We start from the raw sequence: 20,839 nt of genomic DNA, 5'->3' as shown, positions 1-20,839 counted from the left end.
GGGGAATGAGATCCCACGAGTCTGACGATCCTCCAGCCCCGTCTGCATGTGATCAGTGTCGCAATCGTAAGGTTCGGTGCGACAGACAACTGCCTCAATGCTCTAGTTGCGAAAAAGCTGGTGTACTGTGCGAATTTCCAACTCGTGGAAAGCGCGTCAATCCGGTGAAACAATTGTATGCTTGACTTGCTTGGACTAAAAAGTAAGAAGCTGTGATTGAACTAACAGCAAGGGTCGTAATGCAGGGTCGAAGCGGTTTCAGGTCTTGCAGCTCGGCTAGACTCAATCGACAGCACGATCCTCAGTCTTGTCGGACAGATTCCCACTCCTCAAAGAAGTTCCTCGGATGCGTCAAATCCGCGATTGAGGTCGGAGAGCTCGCCGTCGACCCCAGAAGCTCTGTGTAACGATGCAGATGATATAGACTTGATTTTCTCGAGCGCCTTAGACGGGCAGGACTATTGGAGTCGCCATGCTGAGCTCCACAAATCTGGACCGGAACAAGAACCCCAGACGATATCGGGAACTTCTATTGGCAATCGTGCCCTCCTCGAGAAAGTGCGACAGGCGGTCCATAACCTTTTACAGGGCAATCGATCCCGCAAACCATCGCCGGACTCGACGTCTGGTGATACTAACAATGTCTCAACCTGCCCAATGTTATCAAATGCTCCTCCATCGGCCCTTTCCGAATTGAAGACAATATACGACACGTTCCCCACCTTTGATGATGCGAGCGCAGTGAGTCTGCTTCCTGGCGGGCAATTTGTGTCCCTACCACCGCAATCAATCCTTGACACATCCTTGCAATTGTTCCTCGACAAATTTAACGCCGTGACGCCCATCTTTAACGAGTCGCGCTTACGCGAAGCAATCAAGGAGCAGTATAGTTCCGGTCCGGACTCCAAAACCGATGAGGCATATAATTTGTGTTTCAACAATATTATCGTGCTATCTTCGGGATTACGGGCTCGATTGGCTCGACTGGATAAATCGTATTCCAAGGGAATGAATGAGGAATTACTCCCTGCTTTCCTGGCTAATTCATTCAGGGCGTTGCAACATTTGAAGTTCTTCCTTCAACCCCGTCATGTCAATTTACAAGCCTTAGCTACTTTGGTAAGCCTTCCTCCGTGATGATTAGATAGAAGACTAAGAAATTATTTGCTACAGGCATTGGTCGCCCGAGAATATCACGAAAGCTGCGTCTTTGACATGATCTGCCATATGGCCTGTGATCTTTTTAAGGCCATGGATTCTGAACAATCCCCGATGTCAAAAGTAGATCACCCTAACTTTGAAGAGTGGAGGACACTGTATTGGACGCTTTTCGTCATGGACAAACAACGTACCAGCGTCAATGGCCTGCCTTTCGATCTTTACTTTTACCACTCGGACCTGCCCTTGGCTCCTGAGGGTGGAACAATCAGTCTGGGCCAGCAAAGTTGGATGATGCATATATATATTACCACCATCTGGGAGGAAACATACATATCTCTCTATTCAGCGCGGGCGGCGCGTAAGGGTTCTTCGTATCGTGAGAGCCAAATTGCGCGGCTTGACAAGTTGGCTCAAAAATGGCATTCACGCACCTTGCAACTCTTTCCTGCGAATTTAACCGATCATGATAGCGACAGTAGCAATGTCAATCGACTCGTTGAGGATAATTGGCAAATTGAGCTGGAATACGCTTATCACATTGCCCAGGTGTTGATTCACAGCCGGTCGGATACGGCCAACAGCAAAGAAATTGAATTGGAAAATGCTAGGGCTGCATTGAAGATCATCAACAGAGTGGTCAATCAAACACCAACAGAAGGTTCATTGGCTTTACTGTGCAGGTAAGTTCTAAGACCACACAATATCTCTCTAGCTCTTTTGTTCTGTTTTTAAGAATCTATAGGATACTCCGCAGTTACCCTCTGATTGCCGGTCATTCAATTTGCATGCGATTCTTCGAGAACCCGAGTATCCATATGCTTGAAGATTTAGATCTTATGGAGGGTGTACGCGATGCCTATAAGATTCTGGTTGACCCGAATATCACAATTTGCAGCACTGGTAAAACATTTATGGGTATCTCATGGTGTTTGGAAATTGCAAAAGCCTGTCGGAGAATTCTCTTCGAAGTATCAGCTACCCCTCCCTCATCCGAACTACATCATCCGGGTTTATCACGGAAAAGGTTCTCAGAAGGTTTGCCTTCATCCTCGCTACCCAATCAGTCACTTCCGAAGAAAATGAAGCTATCATTGGTAGACAGTGGTCAAGCGGATTATTCAAATCTGTCTGACTTTCCGGTTGAGAAGGATTATTCAACGGGCCTACAAGATAGGAACAATTCTGGTGCAATATCAACTACCGAAGACTTGAACAACCTAGGTCATCATCCTTATATCATAAATCAGCAGCCGCAGCAGCAACGACAACAACAACGACTACACCATCAGCACAATGAACCCCCCGGGCTCTCCAGCGCATCGAATATTCAGTCTGGAAGTAGCAGCACTGAAGAGCTCTCCCTAGTCACTGATTCCATTCCCGCTTTGTCCTTAGGCACAGCAGCAACGCCAAACTATCCTATAACGCAATTCCCAACAACTACAGGAGCGACAATAGCAGCAACCACTCCCATGATGTTCTACACTTACTCAGACGACCCTCCGGCAGATCTATGCAACACAAATTCCATCACCAACTTTCTCGACTGCGACAATTTCCTGCAGCACGAAGACCATGATATACCAAATCATTATATGTCTGATGATATTTCGAACTGGTTATTACAAATTGCTCAGAAAGAAGTACGCTAGACTATTTCGAATCGACGAATACACGTATGACCACAACAAGGACGACGATACAGGAGGCGCAGTGACAGACGGCGTGGATAGACGGGTAAACTTTTGGGCACATTGATAAGGCGTTTTACATATACACATACAAGTTATTTTTATGATAGAAATTGTAGATTTTGTGTCTAGAACATCATTCCAAATCTTACTTATCTCAATCCGTATCGGAGCAAGCGTTTTCATCGCTAATGAAGGGGATGACATAGAATTCAACAAGTCCCAATCATAAGAAGATATCTATAGCTGTTCCTAGAGTTATACGTGCGTGGTGCATTGTTAAATCGAGCAACCCCTAAAGCAAGCCCTTTAAGAAGAGTTTTTAACATAGCTATTAAATGTTACGAGGGATTTACAAGATGAACTTGGAGAGAGTGACCATAGATAGTTTAGCAAACAATGTACTGTATTGAATGGTATAGCTATTGCTCTGGGAACCTGTGTTCTGCTGTTTTACATCATTTGCTATCTTTGTAGCTCTACGAGACATTCTTACTCTTATAATGATCATAGATTTATTTCTAAGCAAAGCGAATTACGCCAATATATATTCTAAGCATAAATATGTCAAAGAAAAAAGATACAGCCTCCAAGGAAGGATATCAGTACTATCAGTGAACAACACCTTCATTCAACACCGCCTGCAGTGTCTCACTTCCCATCACCCGCATTGCCTCCGCAATATATTCTCGATCTAATGAAAACGGGCGACCCATGACATTTGGCACGAATCGGTCGAGCAAGTCATTCGGCTGGATGTCTTCAGGCTGAATGCGACTCAGAAGAAACTTGCGCCAAGCAGCGACTCCAGATCGGAGTTGCGCGGAGTGAAAGGGAACGTCAATACCCTGCAGTGGAATGGTGGCTTGACCCCGAGAAAGTATGATTGGTTTCGGCAGTGCGTGAGCAGATTGAATTGCGTCTTTGATCAAAGTGTTTATGGCGGCGGTTTGTGGGCTATATGTTTCATTTTGTTGTTGGCTACCTCGGACAGAAACATTTTCACGCGACCAGATTGCTACCTGCTCTGTTGGCATGCGCGAGACTTCGTTGAGAATCTGGGCTAGGGCATAAAGATTTGCATTCTTTGAAGGATGAGCTCAACCAGGTCTTATTATCAAAACATGGGGGGTTAACTCACGTGGCCAGCACAGACATACTGTTCACCCTCGACATTGAAATTGACTATCTCAAGTAGTTTCCCGCTTTCGGTAGCGATAATATCAACGAGTCGGCGTAAAGCCACCTCGTCAAAGGATGCTAGAGACAACAATTGTTTAGTCTTCTGAAACCTGATTTGTAATTGGTGACTTATAGGGGAAGAGACTTACGCTTCTTTACTCTACCAGGATTGACAGCAACCATTGAAAAATCAGTCGCACCCGTGCTATCGCGTTTGACGGCGTTGTGCATGGTCAATCCACGATAGAATGCGATATCAATCTGTTGTTGGAACGGGAGAAATTCGACTTGACATGCGAGAGCGCCAAATTCACCCAGCGAGTGACCGGCAAATAAGGCACCCTCCTGAATCAAGCCATTTGCTCGCATATCTTCAAAAGTTGCCTTTTCGAGGACAGCGATGGCTGGCTGTGCGAATTGCGTAGCGTAGAGAAGGCCCTTGGAGTCTTCAAAGGTGAAAGATCGCGTGTTGGGAGTGATACCTTTCAGTAACGGCGTGCTGATAATTCGCCCATCTGGTCCAATGGAGGATATAGTCATGGATAGGTATCGATCGCGAATTGCGCGTCCTCTCTTTCCAGAGAAGTATATGGTGAGCCGTTTCGGATTCTCTTGGACCATCTTGAGAATAGACCATCCTAGACTTCTCATTAGCACCAACGAAATAAACTGCAATAAAGATTAGCGACTGAACTGACCATAATTCTCCAACAGGTATTGATCAATGTCATCCCATATCTTCTTCGCCACGGGACTGGACCTGTAAAGTTCCATACCCATTCCAGGTGCTTGACTACCTTGGCCCGTAAATACATACGCTGTCGGTACCTGCTCTAGCTCTGCCTCTCCTTCCAAGACCTTGTCCCCTGTGCCAGCCTTAAAGGCTTGGATCCGGAGGATCAATCGTCCCTGAAGCATTGCAACGTGAGAACACTTAAGCTCTACTTCTTCCCCTGGGAGCACCATATCGACAAATGAGACTGTGTAACGTCGTGTGCGGAGGTGATTGAAATCATTGACGACATGGTCTAAAATCGCGCTGGTCACAGCCGAAGTGTACATACCATGGACAATAGTCCCTGGTAGACTGGCGATACTTGAGAAGATTGGTGATACATGGATCGGGTTACAGTCCTTGGAGACTCGGGAGTAAACCTCATTGTCGTAGGGCATTTTGATTGTGCGAGTTGAAGGGCCATTCCACCCGGGCTTTTCAAGTTCATGTCGCTCAATCGCTGGCTTCCCTTTGCGAGTCAAGAAATCAACGACAGGATTTCCGGAGGCATTGGTCGCGTCGAAATCGACTGAGCCAATTCTTCGGAGCCTATCACGACGATCTTGGACATAGACATCACCAGTTACCCGCAAGACATCAAACACGTTCTGCGCTTTCCAGGTACAGAACGAGCTCAATCTGAAACAAAGAGTTTTGCCGACTAGGTCTATCGTCTCATCATCTAGCTGAAACCAAGGTCTGGTCCGGAGAATCGTGTCATCTATGGGTGACGATACGCTTAAGATCATGTCCGGTTCCGTATTGTCCTGGAAGGTGTCCTTATAATTGGAGAAAGAGCCCTGAATCAAAAATTTGGAGATGATAGCCACCGTAGGAAGGCCGTCTCGAGAAATAACCGCACGCACTGCGATAGTCTTGCCTTTATCGTCAATTGTAATGGACTTGATATGGGAGTTGATCTCCACAGTCTGTCCAACGCACAATGGCTTAGATCCCGAAAACAGCTCGAATTCGATCGATAAATGCACCAATCTTAAGAGATCGCCGTCAATCTCCGGGACCATAAGAGGTTGCACTAAAGCCTCCCATGCCGGTATGATGGTTGCATTAAGTGGGAACAGCTCACTGTTCGGCGATACAAGACGATCATTGGAGTGTGATAAGCCAACGGACGAGATCCAACCACTGAGAACCTCTTTGGACAGCACCGTGCGATAACCACCAAACGTGGAATGGACACCACCGAAGGAACTGCTTTCTATCTCAGATCSGAGCCATAAGCGACTGTAGAAAGATTTTATCTGCATGTTTCGATCTCGCATATCCTCGGTGAGTGGGTACAAAGAATTCTGTGGATCATAACGAAACTTCAGATGAAGCACAGTAGGAGTGTCCCTACCAGGGCTGTAATGTGAAATCTGAGCAGCAATGGAGAGGCCATCTGGACTGGATATTTCGGCCAACATCCTTTGATGCTTGCTGCCGTCGATAGATTTCTTAAGAAGCATCTTCCCATTGATTTTGTCGATTTCCACTATTTTATCCTCGTCAAGTTGAAAACAGTCTCGTAGAAAATTCGACCGCTTAGCCTGGCCTTGTAGCACTAAATCACTAAGTAGTATGGCCCTCATCCATCCATGGGTTTTGCTGGCAAGATAATGAAGGAATTCCTTTCGTGTAGGAAGGGCCCTACCTCGAATCGCTTGCACCGTGACAGCGTGATCATGCTCAATGACTTCGATGTTGAACTGGATGCTGGGTAGAAAATTGGGCTTCCAGGTAGGACGTTGAAGTGGAACATCTTCGTCTCTGTAGAACCCATCGGTAAGCATCTCAATCCAGGAATTCTTGATACCATTGAGGATATCAGCTACAGGTTCGTCGACTCGCTGCGAAAATTTGACAGCAACAGGTCCTTGTAAGACGCAGACTCGGCCGGGATCTTGGTCAATGACCGCTTCAATATTCTCCGACTGCCATAATGAGTCCTTCTTCATCCAGGTAGCCAGATTCTCGTCCAACACTGGGACAAAATTAACAGGTTTCTGCCCTCGGCGTCTGCAACGCTCTAAAAACCACGAGAGATCTTCTGGGTGGATTATTGAAGTCTTTGATTGGGGACATTTCTGGAGGAAGAGTTTTTCAAGTTGGTCTGGTTTGCACGAGTCATCAATCTCACAATCGGCGTCCAGGCGCTCTAAGATGCGAACTGCGACGTCATGCACTAGAACTTGGTACGATGGATCAATCCATCGGCTCTTCGTCGGAAGATACATTAGGCTGATCAAACGAGAGAGAACTTCCAAGTACGTCATGTCCGACAGTTCAACGTTGTCTCCGTTCGAATTGCGGCAGAACCATGGCTTTGCAAAGTCCTTGTTCAGTTTCCCTATGATGTAGTCTTTGCGAACCTTAATGGCATCTAGTTGTTTAGCTCGCGGAAGACTGAAAATTTTGTCATCCATTTCCTTCCAGAAAAGGACGCCTCTCGTCGCAATCTTGTGAATCGGTTGTCCCATTTCAGACTGTACCGTCACAATTCCTCCAATAGGTCCACTGTAGGACTTGGTCCAGTTGCTCTCGTGAGTTCCAGGAGTATTGCAAATTAGTTGCTTGACTGTTTGCGAGGTATGTGCTTCTTTAGCGACCATTACTCGGCTTCCCAAAAGGATTCCGTCAAATGGCATTGCTGGATAACCGTATTCCACCGACCAGGAGCCTGTTAGGTAAGGGTAAGACCCAGTAGCATCGCCAAAGCCACTGCCGGCGACGAGAATGACATTTGGGTAGCGACGGATCTTTCCGTAAAGTCGTAAAATTGGAGAATGGAAGTCCTCGAAGGAATGGTGACCGCCACCTCGGCCTCCGGTCCACTGAATTATGATGGGGAAATCCGGGTGAGCCTTTGCGATTTCCAGGACTTTTTCAATTGCATCTTCTGATCCAGGCTTGAAAGAAATATGCCTCAAACCAAGGGAGGTAATGTACTCTGTTGCAACGTCTAGACTAGGGACTCCAGCTCCGATCGTGAGTCCGTCTATGGGTCGTTGATTGCGAGCAAGGCGACGAACCAAAGCGATCTGCCAGGCCATGGACTGCGGGCTGGCATATATCAAGTTGCAGGTAATACCCATGCCAGGCTGTACATTAGTCGAAAGAGTTTCAATAGCCTTGGACATGGTTTCCGCACTGAAATAACCCCCGGCGGCAAGCTCCGCATGGTAGCCTGCGTTCATGATCGCTGTAACAAAGTCGGAGGGCACCGTAGTTGGGGTCATTCCGGCTACCATCAGCGGTGGTGCGCACAATACTTTGCTCATCTTGGTCTCGATTTGGATAGATCCATTTGAGGACCTTGAAAGTCGCGGCCGAAATTGGTTCTCCCAGCTTTGAGGGTAGAGGAATGATTCAGAGAGACTGAGGCTGAAGATACTAGATTTAGATCCGAAGCGCGCATTGGTGGTTGTCAGCTCTGTAGCAGATACGACCTGCACGCCTTTCCCATCGGTGTTGCTGGCAACCATATCACTAAGGCCCTTGCTGAAGACCAATGCATGTGTGTAGCTGGCAGCGTTCAGCACCGACGGCCAATCAACATGGTGAATGGTGACAGCATCGATGAGTAATGGTAAGAGATTCTCCCCGGCAGTTACTGCCGCCATATTCGATCCGTCTCGAGTATTGTAGACAGGAATTGCAAGCTGTTCTGAATTAAAAGCTTCATCGGAAAGTCGACTCTTGATAATCTGCGCGGTCGTCGCGAGATAGGGGGTATGAAAAGGCGAGCTGATGGGGAGAAATTGCGTCTCGACTTCAGGCTTTCTTTTGTCGAATGGGATGCGAGATTGATCCACTCCTCTGTCCACTCCAATATCATGAACAAGCCCACTAAATCGAACCAGAGATGATGCCGGACCGGCAATTGTGAAACTAGATCTTGAATTGGATAAACCCAGATAAACCCTTTTCTCAAGCGGCAAATCCTGGTTGCATTTTTCAACCAGCGAAATGACATGTTTGCTTGAAAGCCCAGACACGTGCAGCATGTGACTTGGTTGGCCCTCGCCACGATTTTCGACGTCATGAACTATTGTGGAGGTAAGAGCTAGACGTGGAGCCGCTTGATGACTCTCATAACCCGTCCAAAACAACAGTTTTGCAACTGTAACAGCGTTTTGATAGAATGATGACCACGAATTAGATGCTGAAATGGCGACAGCCACGATAATGCCTTGGGAATGTCCACTTGTTCCATCTAGAAGAGAACGCAAAGCCCCAGGATGCTTCCCGAGGACTTTGCAGGTAACGCACCAGTGTGCTAGAGCAGTAATTCCATGAATTGCAAAGCTGACTGCCGCAGTTGCAAGAAACTGCTCATCCGGCAAACGCTGTGGATTTTTCAGCCACGAGAGCAAGCGTATCTCGCGGCCCCGAAAGAAATCACGAGTTTCAGGGACGACACAGAGTTCGTAGAGTGCGTTGTCGACTGTACTGATTAGGTCGTCCAAGAGGGGGCCGTATGTGTTGTATAAGTCTTGAAGATCCCGAAAGCACCGAGGATTTGATGCCCCTTGGCCTCCGAAAATAGCCATTAGCTTAACATTTCCTTTTTTCGCGGCTTCTAAGAGGGCGCTCTCCCGTATATGTGTATCTGGTGGTAGATTACATCGTAGAATCGTTGTGTAGTACGTGCAAAGCAAATCCCGCTGGACTTCTATTGGTTCTTGTAAAGAAGCAATCAACGAGTGGATATCGTTTGAAAGCAGAAAGTCTCTGCGAAAGGCAACAACCAACGGCAGAATTTGTGTAGTCGGGACCTGGCGGTCTAACAGAAATCGAAAAAAGCGAATCAGAAGACTCTCTATTGTGTCTAGAGCTTCTTTGGGTTTGTCACTGGATTCCTCTAATGACGAAAGGAAAACATCTTTGTGCTGAAACAAATCAATGGTATGGTTGCTTGATAATGATGTCGAGTATTTGAGATTCTTGTAAACGACCGAGAACGTAACCCGAGGGCAGAACGGGTCATCTTCCACATCCGTCGAGGGAGTGATGTAGGTCATTGAGGGGGTGGATGCAGAGCTCTGAATTGTATCAGGTGTCGTGCTGGGACTAAAATGCTCCATCTTGACGATTGGATACATTCAATTGCCTCTGCCTTCTTTTTAAGCGATAAAATTTACTTCTCAGGCATGTCGAAGCCTGGAAAGAACATCGATGACAGAGAACTGAGATGAAGAAGATGGCGGACGCGGCGTATCTATCTAGGCACAACATGAGGCTGCTGAGCGCTGCCGGTAACTTCAAGCCCGGCCATTTCTTGCTCCCTTGTATCAGGAAACATAAGCCGACGCTGATAGTATGGATGAGAACTCATTCCGGGGGAAAGCCAGTGAACCGCCGAGCTGCGTGGTCGGTCGTGATAATGCAGAAGCCATTTTTACTGCGAGTCTAGAGCGTGTGTACCGAAAGACGCGCTAAGTACATTTCAACCTTGAATTTAACTCGGGGCTGGGGCGGGATTTGATCGGGGCTCGGAATGTCAACGCGGTACCCAACGACGGCGCCAACAGCCCCAAGTCCCGGATCACCGGGCGAGCCTCAGACAGTCATCGCTAGCGTGTTCGGAAAAATTGTACATATCGGCAAGACTGGGTATATGTGAGACATGGCAGCTCTAATTCTAGATACCCAATTAGAAAGTGTGTAGTGTATAAGACAGTAGCTAAGCAGCACGCTTTTGACCATGGTTAAAGGCTAATGCGATGCGAGGATCCTGCCTCAGCGGTTTATAATCCTGGAACAGAGATCTATCCCCGCCTGTATACCTACTTATTGACTTGTGAAAGACGTCACTTAGCCCTCTTTCAAATAGAATATGGTCTTAGATAATACACGTAACTTATTATGATAACTTTGATATAGTAGCGAAGATAATTGTATCAATTTCCATGATTTGAATTTTATAAAATCAAGACTTCCAGAAAGCTATATACGGTACGATCTTACAGCGGAATATATTTCAATACTTCAACAGCCACTACCTAGGTTTAGTCCAAAGCTGACTTCTCAATTACTCGCCCATTTTCTGATCGAGCTTGCCCGTGTAGATCTGTGTTGGGCGCCAGATAAGTGGCTTTCCAGACATAGCCTCTTTCCAATGTGCCATCAGACCTTGAGTTCTGGATATAGTTGAAATGGTGAGGATAAAGTCCGGAGGGAAGCCCCTGTGAAAGAAGTTGTTAGTTAGGTACAGTGCATATATCGTGCGATAAAACTCACATTGCTCCATAAGTGAAAGCTGCGAACAAATCAGCGTTGGGCTTCAAGCCGCGGGAAACAAAGTATTCATCTTCTTGTGCGATTCTGTTCAGCTCGAAAGCAACCTTCAACAAGGGGTCGTTATCAATTTCTTCTTTCAGTGTGTCCAAAACAGCTTGAATGTGTGTGGAACGCGGATCAGTAACTTTGTAGACTCGATGTCCATATCCGAACAGGCGTTCTTTGCCAGATTTCACACGATCAATCTTGGTTTGGCAATTGGCCACGCTTCCAATGTCGGCCATATCCTTGTAGGCAAACTCAATAGCACCGCCATGAAGAGGACCGTATGATGCCCCGATACCCGAAATAATACAACTGATAGGGTCAGGTAAGGAGCTAGCAGTCAACAGAAAGGCTGCGGTAGAGCAAGTCATCTCGTGATCGGCAACGAGAGACCAGAGTCTCTCGAAATTTTCCACATAGCGGGGGTTAGGGAGCCCTGTTTCTTCCAGCACATGGCCACACATATACAAGAAGTTTTCAATGTAAGTCAGGTCGGATCTCGGCGATTTGAAAGCACGGCCGGTATGATGACAATAAGCGACCGCGCTGACGATGGGTAGAACGCCCATTAATCGAATGATTTGCTCCTCTACCAGTGTCGGATTTCCAAGATAGAGGTTTTTAGCCATGTGAGCGGGAATCTTATCCATTTGGGTAGCTTGCACAGCCGCCAACCCAGCCGTCAACATCAGGGTCGTAGAAGCAGTCGGTCTTACATATGTCAGGGTTTTCTATATCACAAAGTCATTCATGACGGGACACTTACGGAAAAGCATGGATGGTATCAAAGACACATTGATCAATATGCATTGCATCGAAAAGCTTGCGCTGGAAGCCTGCTCCTTCTTCAGCCGAAGGCCAAAATCCGAACACCATAAGGTGAGCAGTGTCGATAAACTTCTTGCCGTTGGCGACGATATCCGCGAGGTCATAGCCCCTGTATTGGATCTTGCCTCTTTTGCCATCACTAGAAAGCTCGTAAGTACAAGTTTTCAATTTTGTTCCGCATGTATCAGAATGATGTTACGAACACATAAGTGACTTTACTTTCCACCACAGCGGTGTTTGTGAATCCAGGATCAAGGACTCGGATTCCATTTTCATTCTGGTCAGCGTAGTATTCAGTGTCTGGGGCTTTGATCTTTTTGAACTCGCTGGCATTGATGGCATTGTGGCGGACTGGAATCTGGTAATACTGTCCAGTACGCTCATCAATCACATGCAGAAAGTTCCTCGAAATTGATGCAACTGCGGTCTTAGTCGAAGTTTTAGCATCGACGCTTTTGACCGTGTCATCGCTACTAATAATGGCGGCTGGTGACATTGTGAAGGCCTCGGTGGGAATTGATCGAGTAGTGCGACTTTTAGCGAAACGAGAACATACAATCAAATCTGTCGTTATGCTTTGGGTGTAGAAACATTGTAATCCACCGGATGATGTATATATAAATACATTTAGCCCTAACGCACGTTGCCGCGAGGGACTAGATCCCCTTGTCGGACATGAATTCCATGGGCCGAATAAGGAAGACTAGGTGGAACGGGGACATCGGAAGACTCAGACTTAGCGTGCATACAAAATAAGTCAAAATAGGATGCCTTGTCGGGTGGATTTGCCTGCTCGGACGCGTCACGGTAGGGGCCGAAAGTATCGGTTCGACGGCGCCGAAAGCCAGTTCTAGTAGTAACCTACATTTTTCATAGGGTCAAAGTTGTATACAATCAAAAGGAGACCTGGATTGTGACTTATGACTCTCTGTGTGCCTATAATCAAAGATAAAGAATCCTGCTGAGTTTATTCCATCGTACGAAGCACCAGATCCATATGTTGAGCAATTATGAAGCGAGAACTAGTACGCCCGACAGAGGGTCGGTCAGGAGCCCAAAAACAACACTTAACTCATAAATTGTTAATTGAATTACTATCGTGAGTACAAACGAAAGGTTGATAAAGTGAAAGAGGTTCGATGCTAATGCACAAGTGAACAGTCATCAGTTGGCGTCCCCTGTCCGATGGTATGTTTTTTCTATTCTTGCGCCCCTTACGGAGGTGAAGAAAATAAGTTAAATTCCATACAGGATAGAGACGCAAAAAACGTTTCTACATGAAACTCCTATTATCGAGCGTTATGTCGAGGTCGGACCCAGTCGGGTTCTGGCCAATATGGCCAAGAAACAAGCAGCAATGGAACAGCATGCCGAGTCTCACACCGTCACGAGACAATTTCTCTCGTCTAGTGATAGCCACAAAGAGATTTTTTACGAATATGACGACGCCCAACCAGAGACCGGTACCAGCGCCGCGGCATCACCTGAGAAAACAGTACCGCCTGCTAAGAGTCCCGCTCCCAGCATGGTGGTTGAGACCAGTCAACGCGTAGATACTGGATCTCCTACTATTATGGCAGCAGGTACAGTCGACGATATCCCCATGACTGCTACTGATATAATCCTTGCCGTGGTTGCACAGAAATTGCGGAAACAATTCGACCAAATTCCGATTTCGAAATCAATTCAGGAACTTTCGGGAGGTAGGTCGAACGATATTTGACAATTATACAGTCTAAGGTACTGATAGATTCATGCAGGAAAATCGACTCTACAGAACGAAATTGTGGGCGATCTTGGTAGCGAATTGGGCAGCCTGCCCGATGGCTCCGAGGATATGCCACTTGCTGCCCTTGGTGCTGCATTAGCAGGTGGTTTCAAGGGACGACCTGGCAAACAGGTTTCCAGTTTGATTTCTAAACTTATTTCATCTAGAATGCCTGCTTCTTTTAACCAGCAGGCAATCAGACAATATCTGAGCTCGCGCTGGGGCCTCGGTCCCCAAAGACAGGATACTGCTATTTCATACTCCATCACACTCGAGCCATCCTCTCGATTAACGAGCGTTGACGCTGCGAAGGAGTTTTTCGACCAGGTTGTTCAACGCTACGCCGCATTTGCGAATTTCTCTTTGACTTCCGGATCGGCTGGCCCATCGGTTGCACAAGCACCTCTCGTAGATGCCAAAGCCCTGGAAGCAGCACAAAGAGAGCATCAAGTCGCTTTAGAAGAAATCTATGAGGTTATTGGCAATCTCATAAAGCGACGTGATGGCGACGAGACCACAAACTGTGGCAAAGACTCAGACGACACACTTCTAGAGACGCTTGGTCACTGGACTTCCGAGTTCGGCGATGATTTGTATGCCGGAACGAAACCAATTTTTGACACAAACAAGATCCGTGTATATGACTCATGGTGGAACTGGGTGCGAGTGGATTTGATTGCACTGAAGCAAGAGCTTCAGATCGGGCGGCTTGATTCCGGCGATTTCAAAGATAGAGTCCGTATGATTCTCAATCGATGGACACCAACGTGTGACGACATCTTAACCCAGTTTCCAAAAAACCATAACTTATTGAAAGATTTGAGACCGAACAAGCCTTCTCTTCAAACACGGTCGCCGGTATTCATATATAGCAAGCCGGCACAAGGCCCTCGAACCAGGATTAACGAAAGTGGCAAAATTATCTATGAGGAGCTACCCAGAAACATGTTGGGTCAAGGCTGCAGTTTTGTTGATATTATCAACTATGGCCTGACTGGTAGTACGTCTGGTGGACTACGAAAGCCCGTCATCCAGCTGAAGCAGCAAGTTGGAACAGAATGGAAATACAGCAGTGAATGGACAGACAATTTCATGAACCATCTGATGACTGGCGAGACCAGTGGTTTATCATTTTCAGGAAATACTGTCCTTGTAACCGGCGCTGGACCCGGTTCGATTGCCTCTGATATTGTTCGGGGACTACTAGAAGGGGGCGCCGAAGTTTTCGTCACTACGAGCCGCACGCCACCTGCTTCCACTACAAAGTTCTTCAACGAAATGTACAAGGCCCACGGCTCGAAGGGKAGCAAGCTCACTGTGCTACCCTTCAACCAGGCTAGCAAACAAGATTGTGAAGCGCTTGTCAATCACATCTACGAGACCAAGGATGGAGATCTCGACGTGATTATTCCATTTGCCGCTATTGGCGAGACAGGGCAACTAGATGGAATAGACGCAAAATCAGAGCTTAGCCACCGGTTAATGCTGACAAATCTCCTTCGAATTCTAGGACACATCAAGCAGCAAAAACAGAAGAGAAGTTATAACACGCGTCCAACCGCAGTTATTCTTCCACTTTCCCCGAATCATGGTACCTTTGGTGGAGACGGTTTATATTCAGAGTCTAAGCTAGGATTGGAAACTCTATTTAATCGCTTCCATTCTGAAAGCTGGTCCGATTATCTTACCATATGCGGAGCAGTCATCGGCTGGACGCGTGGCACCGGACTGATGAATACCAACAATGTTCTTGCTCAATCCATTGAGGCGGAAAATGCCCTCACGTTCAGCCCGGCGGAGATGGCATTCAGCATTCTAGGTCTAATACATCCTGATATCATGGCTGCAATGGAAAATGAACCGGTTCTTGCTGATTTGAGTGGGAATCTCTCTGCTGTTCAAAATTTCAAAGAGTTGATTTCCGGGATTCGTCAGCAATTGTCCAATCGCAGCAGGCTTCAGCAAGCACTGAACGAAGAAGATGGCCGTCTAGACGCTCTTTGCAGAGGACAAAATTCGCAGCATTCATCCAGCAAGAAAACTATATCTCTGCAGACACGCCGCGTAAATCTTCAAGTTGGCTACCCAGTGCTGTCTGATTTCCAAACAACTACAAGCGGCCTGCCAAACCTCCAAGGAATGGTCGATCTCCAAAAAACCGTTGTCGTCGTCGGTTTCTCCGAATTGGGCCCATGGGGAAGCTCTCGAACCAGATGGGAAATGGAGCATGGTGGGGAATTTACGGCAGGCGGGATGCTTGAGATAGCTTGGATCATGGGCCTAGTAGAACACTACGACGGCCAAATCAAGGGCTCGCATTACGTTGGTTGGGTGGATTCTAAGACAAAAGAGCCGGTCCCTGATATCGAGGTTGCCTCTAGATATGGCAAGTACGTCCTTGAACACACTGGAATTAGGCAAATTGAACCAGAAATTTTGGACGGCTATAATCCTGACGAAAAGGAGTTTCTTCATGAAGTTGTTATGGATAAGGATCTACCCACATTTGAAGCATCCAAGGCGACTGCAGAAGCCTTTCAACTGCAACATGGTGACAAGGTTTCCATCACACCAATACCGAATTCAGAAGATTATCAGGTCAAAGTCAAGAAGGGCGCTAGGTTATTGATTCCAAAGGCCGTCTCTTTTGATCGTAAAGTTGCTGGTCTACTCCCAACCGGATGGAATGCAGCAACATATGGCATCCCGGAGGACATCATCTCTCAAGTCGATCCAGTTACATTGTATGTTCTCTGCTGTGTCAGTGAGGCTATGTACAGTGCAGGGATTGAAGACCCCTATGAGATCTATTCTCATATGCATGTGTCAGAGCTTGCCAACTGCATTGGTACAGGTGCAGGGGGTGTTTCAGCGCTGCGCAAGATGTACCGAGAGAGATATATGGAGCACGCAGCCAACAGCGACGTCTTTCAGGAGACCTTTTTGAACACAATGGGTGCATGGGTTAACCTATTGCTTCTATCATCCACTGGTCCTATCAAAACCAATTCCGGAGCGTGCGCCACCGCTATCGAGTGAGTATTCCCTCTCCTTTTCTTGCGATACTCATTACAGTCATCTGTGTGTAATCCATTAGTTACAAAGTCGCTAACAATTTCAGATCACTGGATAGTGGATGCGAGTCCATCTTGCTTGGCAAGTCAAAAATGGCTTTAGTTGGTGGTACCGATGACTTCCGCGAAGAAGCTTCATATGAATTTGGCCAGATGAAAGCTACAGTAAATACCGATGAGGAGGTTCTCCAGGGCCGGGCTCCTAGCGAAATGTGCCGTCCAAGTACAACTACTCGCAACGGGTTCATGGAGGCTGCCGGTTGTGGCGTGCAAATCATTACAACAGCTGAAATGGCGCTGAAGATGGGGCTCCCGATCTACGCCATCGTCGCCCATACACAGATGGCTAGCGATCGCATTGGTCGATCTATTCCAGCACCTGGCCAGGGTATCCTGACTGCCGCTCGCGAAGCTCCCGATGCAGCAGAATCTCCCTTATTGAATCTTGAGTACCGTCGCGAAAGATTGAACGAAGCCATTCAGGAGATTGATTCCTGGCGAGCTCGCCAGCTGCAGCTTATTAAAACGATGCCGGAAGATGATATAGACGAAATGCTACAATTGCTGGATCGACTCAGAGATCGTAAACTTTCAGACGCTCGCAACATGTGGGGATCGAGTTTTCGACAACAGAATCCTCAGATCGCTCCTATTCGTGCTGCGCTCGCGGTCTGGGGTTTGACGGTAGATGACATCGGTGTCGCATCGCTTCATGGAACGTCAACAAAAGCAAACGACAAAAACGAAGCCAATGTAATCAACCAGCAGATGATCAAGCTAGGAAGAACAGCCGGCAATCCACTTTTAACAATTTCTCAGAAATGGCTCACCGGTCATCCCAAGGGCGCAGCCGGGGCCTGGATGTTCAATGGTGGAATGCAAGTGTTACAGACTGGCATAGTACCTGGGAATAGAAATGCGGACAATATCGAGATTGCTTTGCAGCCATTTGAGCATCTCATATATCCGTCCAAGACAATTCAAACTTCGGGACTCAAGGCTTTCATGCTGACCTCATTTGGCTTTGGTCAAAAGGGAGTCCTCGCGATTGGAATTTCTCCAAAATTTATATTCGCTACTATGACAGAGGCCGAATATCAGCAATATAGAGACACCGTACAATCAAGGGTGCAAAAGGCTGAGTTGGCGTTCATTCGAGCGCTCATGACCAAGTCTCTCTTCAAACCCAAGAAGGAGTCTCCCTGGAAGGATAACGAGCAAGCAGTCCTTCTTGATCCTCGTGCCCGTGCTTTCTGGGATTCAGAAATGAGCGAGTATTTTATCACTGCTTGAAGAGGCACCACTATTACTCTTTCAATGGGAAGGAACAGGCTGAATTGAACATTTATCTATAAGGAACTGGCGTTAAGTTGTGATACTGCTTTGAGATAAGTGTTTCAAGTCGACGTAGTATATTATATAGGATAGACCTAGCTTGCGTGCGTTGAGTAGCTTAAGAATGTCATGGTGTTACTAATTTTTTATCTTCATCTGTCACTCGCAATCCTTTTAGGTTTTTATTCCAAAATTCCGAATAATCATGATAGAAACACAACTGACTAAGGTATTTTTGTTGATCTGTCTCCATTTAACCGTTCTAAGAACTTTTCTCCAAATTGTACTCACAGTCATTCATGTATACAAACAGCTCTATTCTATTGATTTCGTTGATCGAAGAAATTCTCTATAAATAAACCAGCAATTTCACAAGTATGCGCCGTGCTACATTAAATAACATCTTCCTTCCAATCTCCAAACAACCACCATATGCATATAGATGTCCCTCTATTTCCCAACATGGTTGGCTGCTGCCTTTGATGAGTTTACTGTCTATCAGCGCACGGTATATTTTGCTCGTAGTTTCTCACCATATCGATACGTTATCCACGGCAGAGCACTGAACAATAACGCTATGAGTGCGAGCATTGTATTGCCCCAGCCAAATGTCAACGCATCGTAAAGCGAAGTTCCACTCAATGGTAATAGAGCAGCTGCAAGACACCTTATGGGAGAGTTTGCGGCATTGGCACTTGCTGCATGGACAGTGAAAGCGTCTATGAGATATGTTTGTGTGACGACCTAGAAGTAACTCTTTTTCAGTTTTTTTTTGGATCATAGGACTGTATCGTCATGATGGAGAAGAAAACTTACCAAAGCTAGAACAGTTCCCACTCCCATCAACATGGTCGCAAAAATAGGAAGAACCCAGTAAACATGATATTGGACAGCCCAGCCGTAAATTATGTAGCCAACAGGTATGAAAAACGTCCCATATAATAGAGGTATCAGGCGGAACCTAATATTGTTGCCATAAGTCAGACTCAACACCGGGGACTTTGCAGAAAAGAGTGATAAGAGCTTACTCCGCTTTTGATATGCCCGTTTGTTCCTCTTTCTGGGCGAAGATACGATCACTATAACGACTCATCCAAACTAGTGCAACCAACATGCCAATACCAATACCAAAATATAGCAACCCTGTAGTTCCCTCTCCAAAGCCGTATCGCTGCTGAAAAACGAAAGCGAAGGAGGTGAACAAGATGTATGCATAGCCCAGAATGAGGGCAATGTAGATAGAAACGATGAAAATGACGGGGTTCGTAAAAAGCATCTTCAGAGGCCGTTGACAAGCGTCCATAAATTGCTTCCTTGGAGGAACGGATGATTTGCCTTTGTGGTAGAGCAGCTCGTTACCGGTTTCCTTCCGCAATTTTGCTGCTTTTCGCTTGAGGAGGGTGGGAGCATGGGTCTCGCGGAGAAAAATGAAACCGAGGAACGTAAAAACTCCAGACTATTTCAACACGTTGATTTTAGTCAGGGTTCGATAACGATCTACCGGGACAAGTAGATAGCTCGACTCACAACAATAGTTAATAGCCAGAAGATCCATCTCCATCCCACCCCTTGCGAAACGTATCCTCCCACTGTAGGTCCAATGACAGGACCAATCAGTTGGCCCAGGACCATCAACGTGGTAATGAGGCCTCTGCTCTTTTTGGGCACAATATCAGCGATTGTTCCACCACCGTTAGAGATCACTGCAGATCCAGCGACGCCCGCTAGCAGACGAAAACCGATGAGGGTCTTTAAACTGGGAGCCTTCGCGCAAGCAACACTAGAAATAGTGAAGAAGAAATTGCTTAAATGGTAGATGAGGTTGCGTCCATAGAGCTCGGAAAGCGGTGCGAAGAGCAACGGACCTGCTCCTACCCCTAGCATGAAAATGGAAATGCTGAGGGTGTCAAGAACCACACTGTTGGAGTGAAATTCGACATGGATATTCAGTATTGCTGGAGCCATCATTGATGAGGCAAAGGGACTATGTAAAATGCGTTCATGTCAGTTTCTGGCTTCCTTACAATTATTCGAAAAGGTAATTTCAAGTCATCATCAGGAGAGGACACAGCCCACATGAGTAATCTCAATACACTGAGGATAATGATGATCCACGATTTTCGCCATCGTGGCCAGTTCATGGGACACTCAGGATCATCCGGTCCATCCCAATCGACCTCATTAGGGTCGCGATTTTGTTGGTCATCTTCATCTGTAGTCTTCACTGCCGCTTCCAGATCAGACGAAGAAGAACTCAAGTCAGAACTAACGATTTTGATGTCTGTGATAACTTTCTCATCCCGCACATCCATAACTTTATTCAATGTTTCCCCTCCAACAGATGTGCTGTCATCACCATGACCAATTTCGCCTTCATCATTCATATCAACTGCAAGATTATCGTTGAGAATAACACTACTCTCGCGCGTTGATTGTTCGGAAGGATTCTGACTTTCAACCATGATTGCTTGCTTGTGAACCGATGACCTTGGTCCTGGAAATTTAGGGTTTCTTCATTGGGGTTGTACCCTATCTAGGTATTGTGATGCCATCAACTGTATCGGGTGTAAGCCATATCTTTTTTGCAAAGCCGCCCCCAATTTTACTATGTCTCAATTTGATGATGCTCCCCAATGCCGGGAACCCGGGCGGCGGAACTAAGCAGGAAGAGATTTCTGGGTATCGATTTGTGAATTTGTGGCTGTCGGCTACCGGGCCCGACCCCCCGAGCGTCTCC

General features: G+C 46.7%; 5 protein-coding genes across 5 annotated transcripts; 2 read left to right on the top strand and 3 right to left on the bottom strand.

Annotated features, from left to right (window-relative positions):
* Positions 1-177: 177 nt before the first annotated feature.
* On the top strand, positions 178-2,813 carry BHQ10_002710 (uncharacterized protein; the record flags this gene model as incomplete). The annotated part of the gene is made up of 4 exons (XM_040874887.1): positions 178-202; positions 263-1,119; positions 1,174-1,841; positions 1,904-2,813. 4 exons carry the CDS (start codon positions 178-180, stop codon positions 2,811-2,813), a joined length of 2,460 nt encoding a protein of 819 aa, XP_040731215.1.
* A 650-nt stretch (positions 2,814-3,463) lies between these two features.
* Positions 3,464-9,896, bottom strand: BHQ10_002709 (uncharacterized protein; the record flags this gene model as incomplete). The annotated part of the gene is made up of 5 exons (XM_040874885.1): positions 3,464-3,937; positions 3,994-4,112; positions 4,184-4,672; positions 4,733-4,794; positions 4,852-9,896. The coding sequence occupies 5 exons, from the start codon at positions 9,894-9,896 to the stop codon at positions 3,464-3,466; spliced, it is 6,189 nt and encodes a 2,062-aa protein (XP_040731214.1).
* A 947-nt stretch (positions 9,897-10,843) lies between these two features.
* On the bottom strand, positions 10,844-12,421 carry BHQ10_002708 (uncharacterized protein; the record flags this gene model as incomplete). The annotated part of the gene is made up of 4 exons (XM_040874884.1): positions 10,844-10,997; positions 11,053-11,808; positions 11,864-12,064; positions 12,129-12,421. The coding sequence occupies 4 exons, from the start codon at positions 12,419-12,421 to the stop codon at positions 10,844-10,846; spliced, it is 1,404 nt and encodes a 467-aa protein (XP_040731213.1).
* Positions 12,422-13,261: 840 nt separating this feature from the next.
* BHQ10_002707 (uncharacterized protein) lies at positions 13,262-18,060 on the top strand (the record flags this gene model as incomplete). Its single annotated transcript, XM_040874883.1, has 3 exons — positions 13,262-13,628; positions 13,686-16,728; positions 16,815-18,060. 3 exons carry the CDS (start codon positions 13,262-13,264, stop codon positions 18,058-18,060), a joined length of 4,656 nt encoding a protein of 1,551 aa, XP_040731212.1.
* Positions 18,061-19,126: 1,066 nt separating this feature from the next.
* On the bottom strand, positions 19,127-20,564 carry BHQ10_002706 (uncharacterized protein; the record flags this gene model as incomplete). Its single annotated transcript, XM_040874882.1, has 3 exons — positions 19,127-19,558; positions 19,630-20,086; positions 20,218-20,564. 3 exons carry the CDS (start codon positions 20,562-20,564, stop codon positions 19,127-19,129), a joined length of 1,236 nt encoding a protein of 411 aa, XP_040731211.1.
* Between the last annotated feature and the right edge of the window lie 275 nt (positions 20,565-20,839).

Source organism: Talaromyces amestolkiae (genome assembly GCF_001896365.1).
Source record: "Talaromyces amestolkiae strain CIB chromosome Unknown scaffold4.1, whole genome shotgun sequence".
In the NCBI taxonomy this organism is placed as follows: Eukaryota; Fungi; Ascomycota; class Eurotiomycetes; order Eurotiales; family Trichocomaceae; genus Talaromyces; species Talaromyces amestolkiae.
The sequence above is the reverse complement of the archived record's forward strand: the minus strand, read 5'-3'. Positions and strand labels throughout refer to the sequence as shown.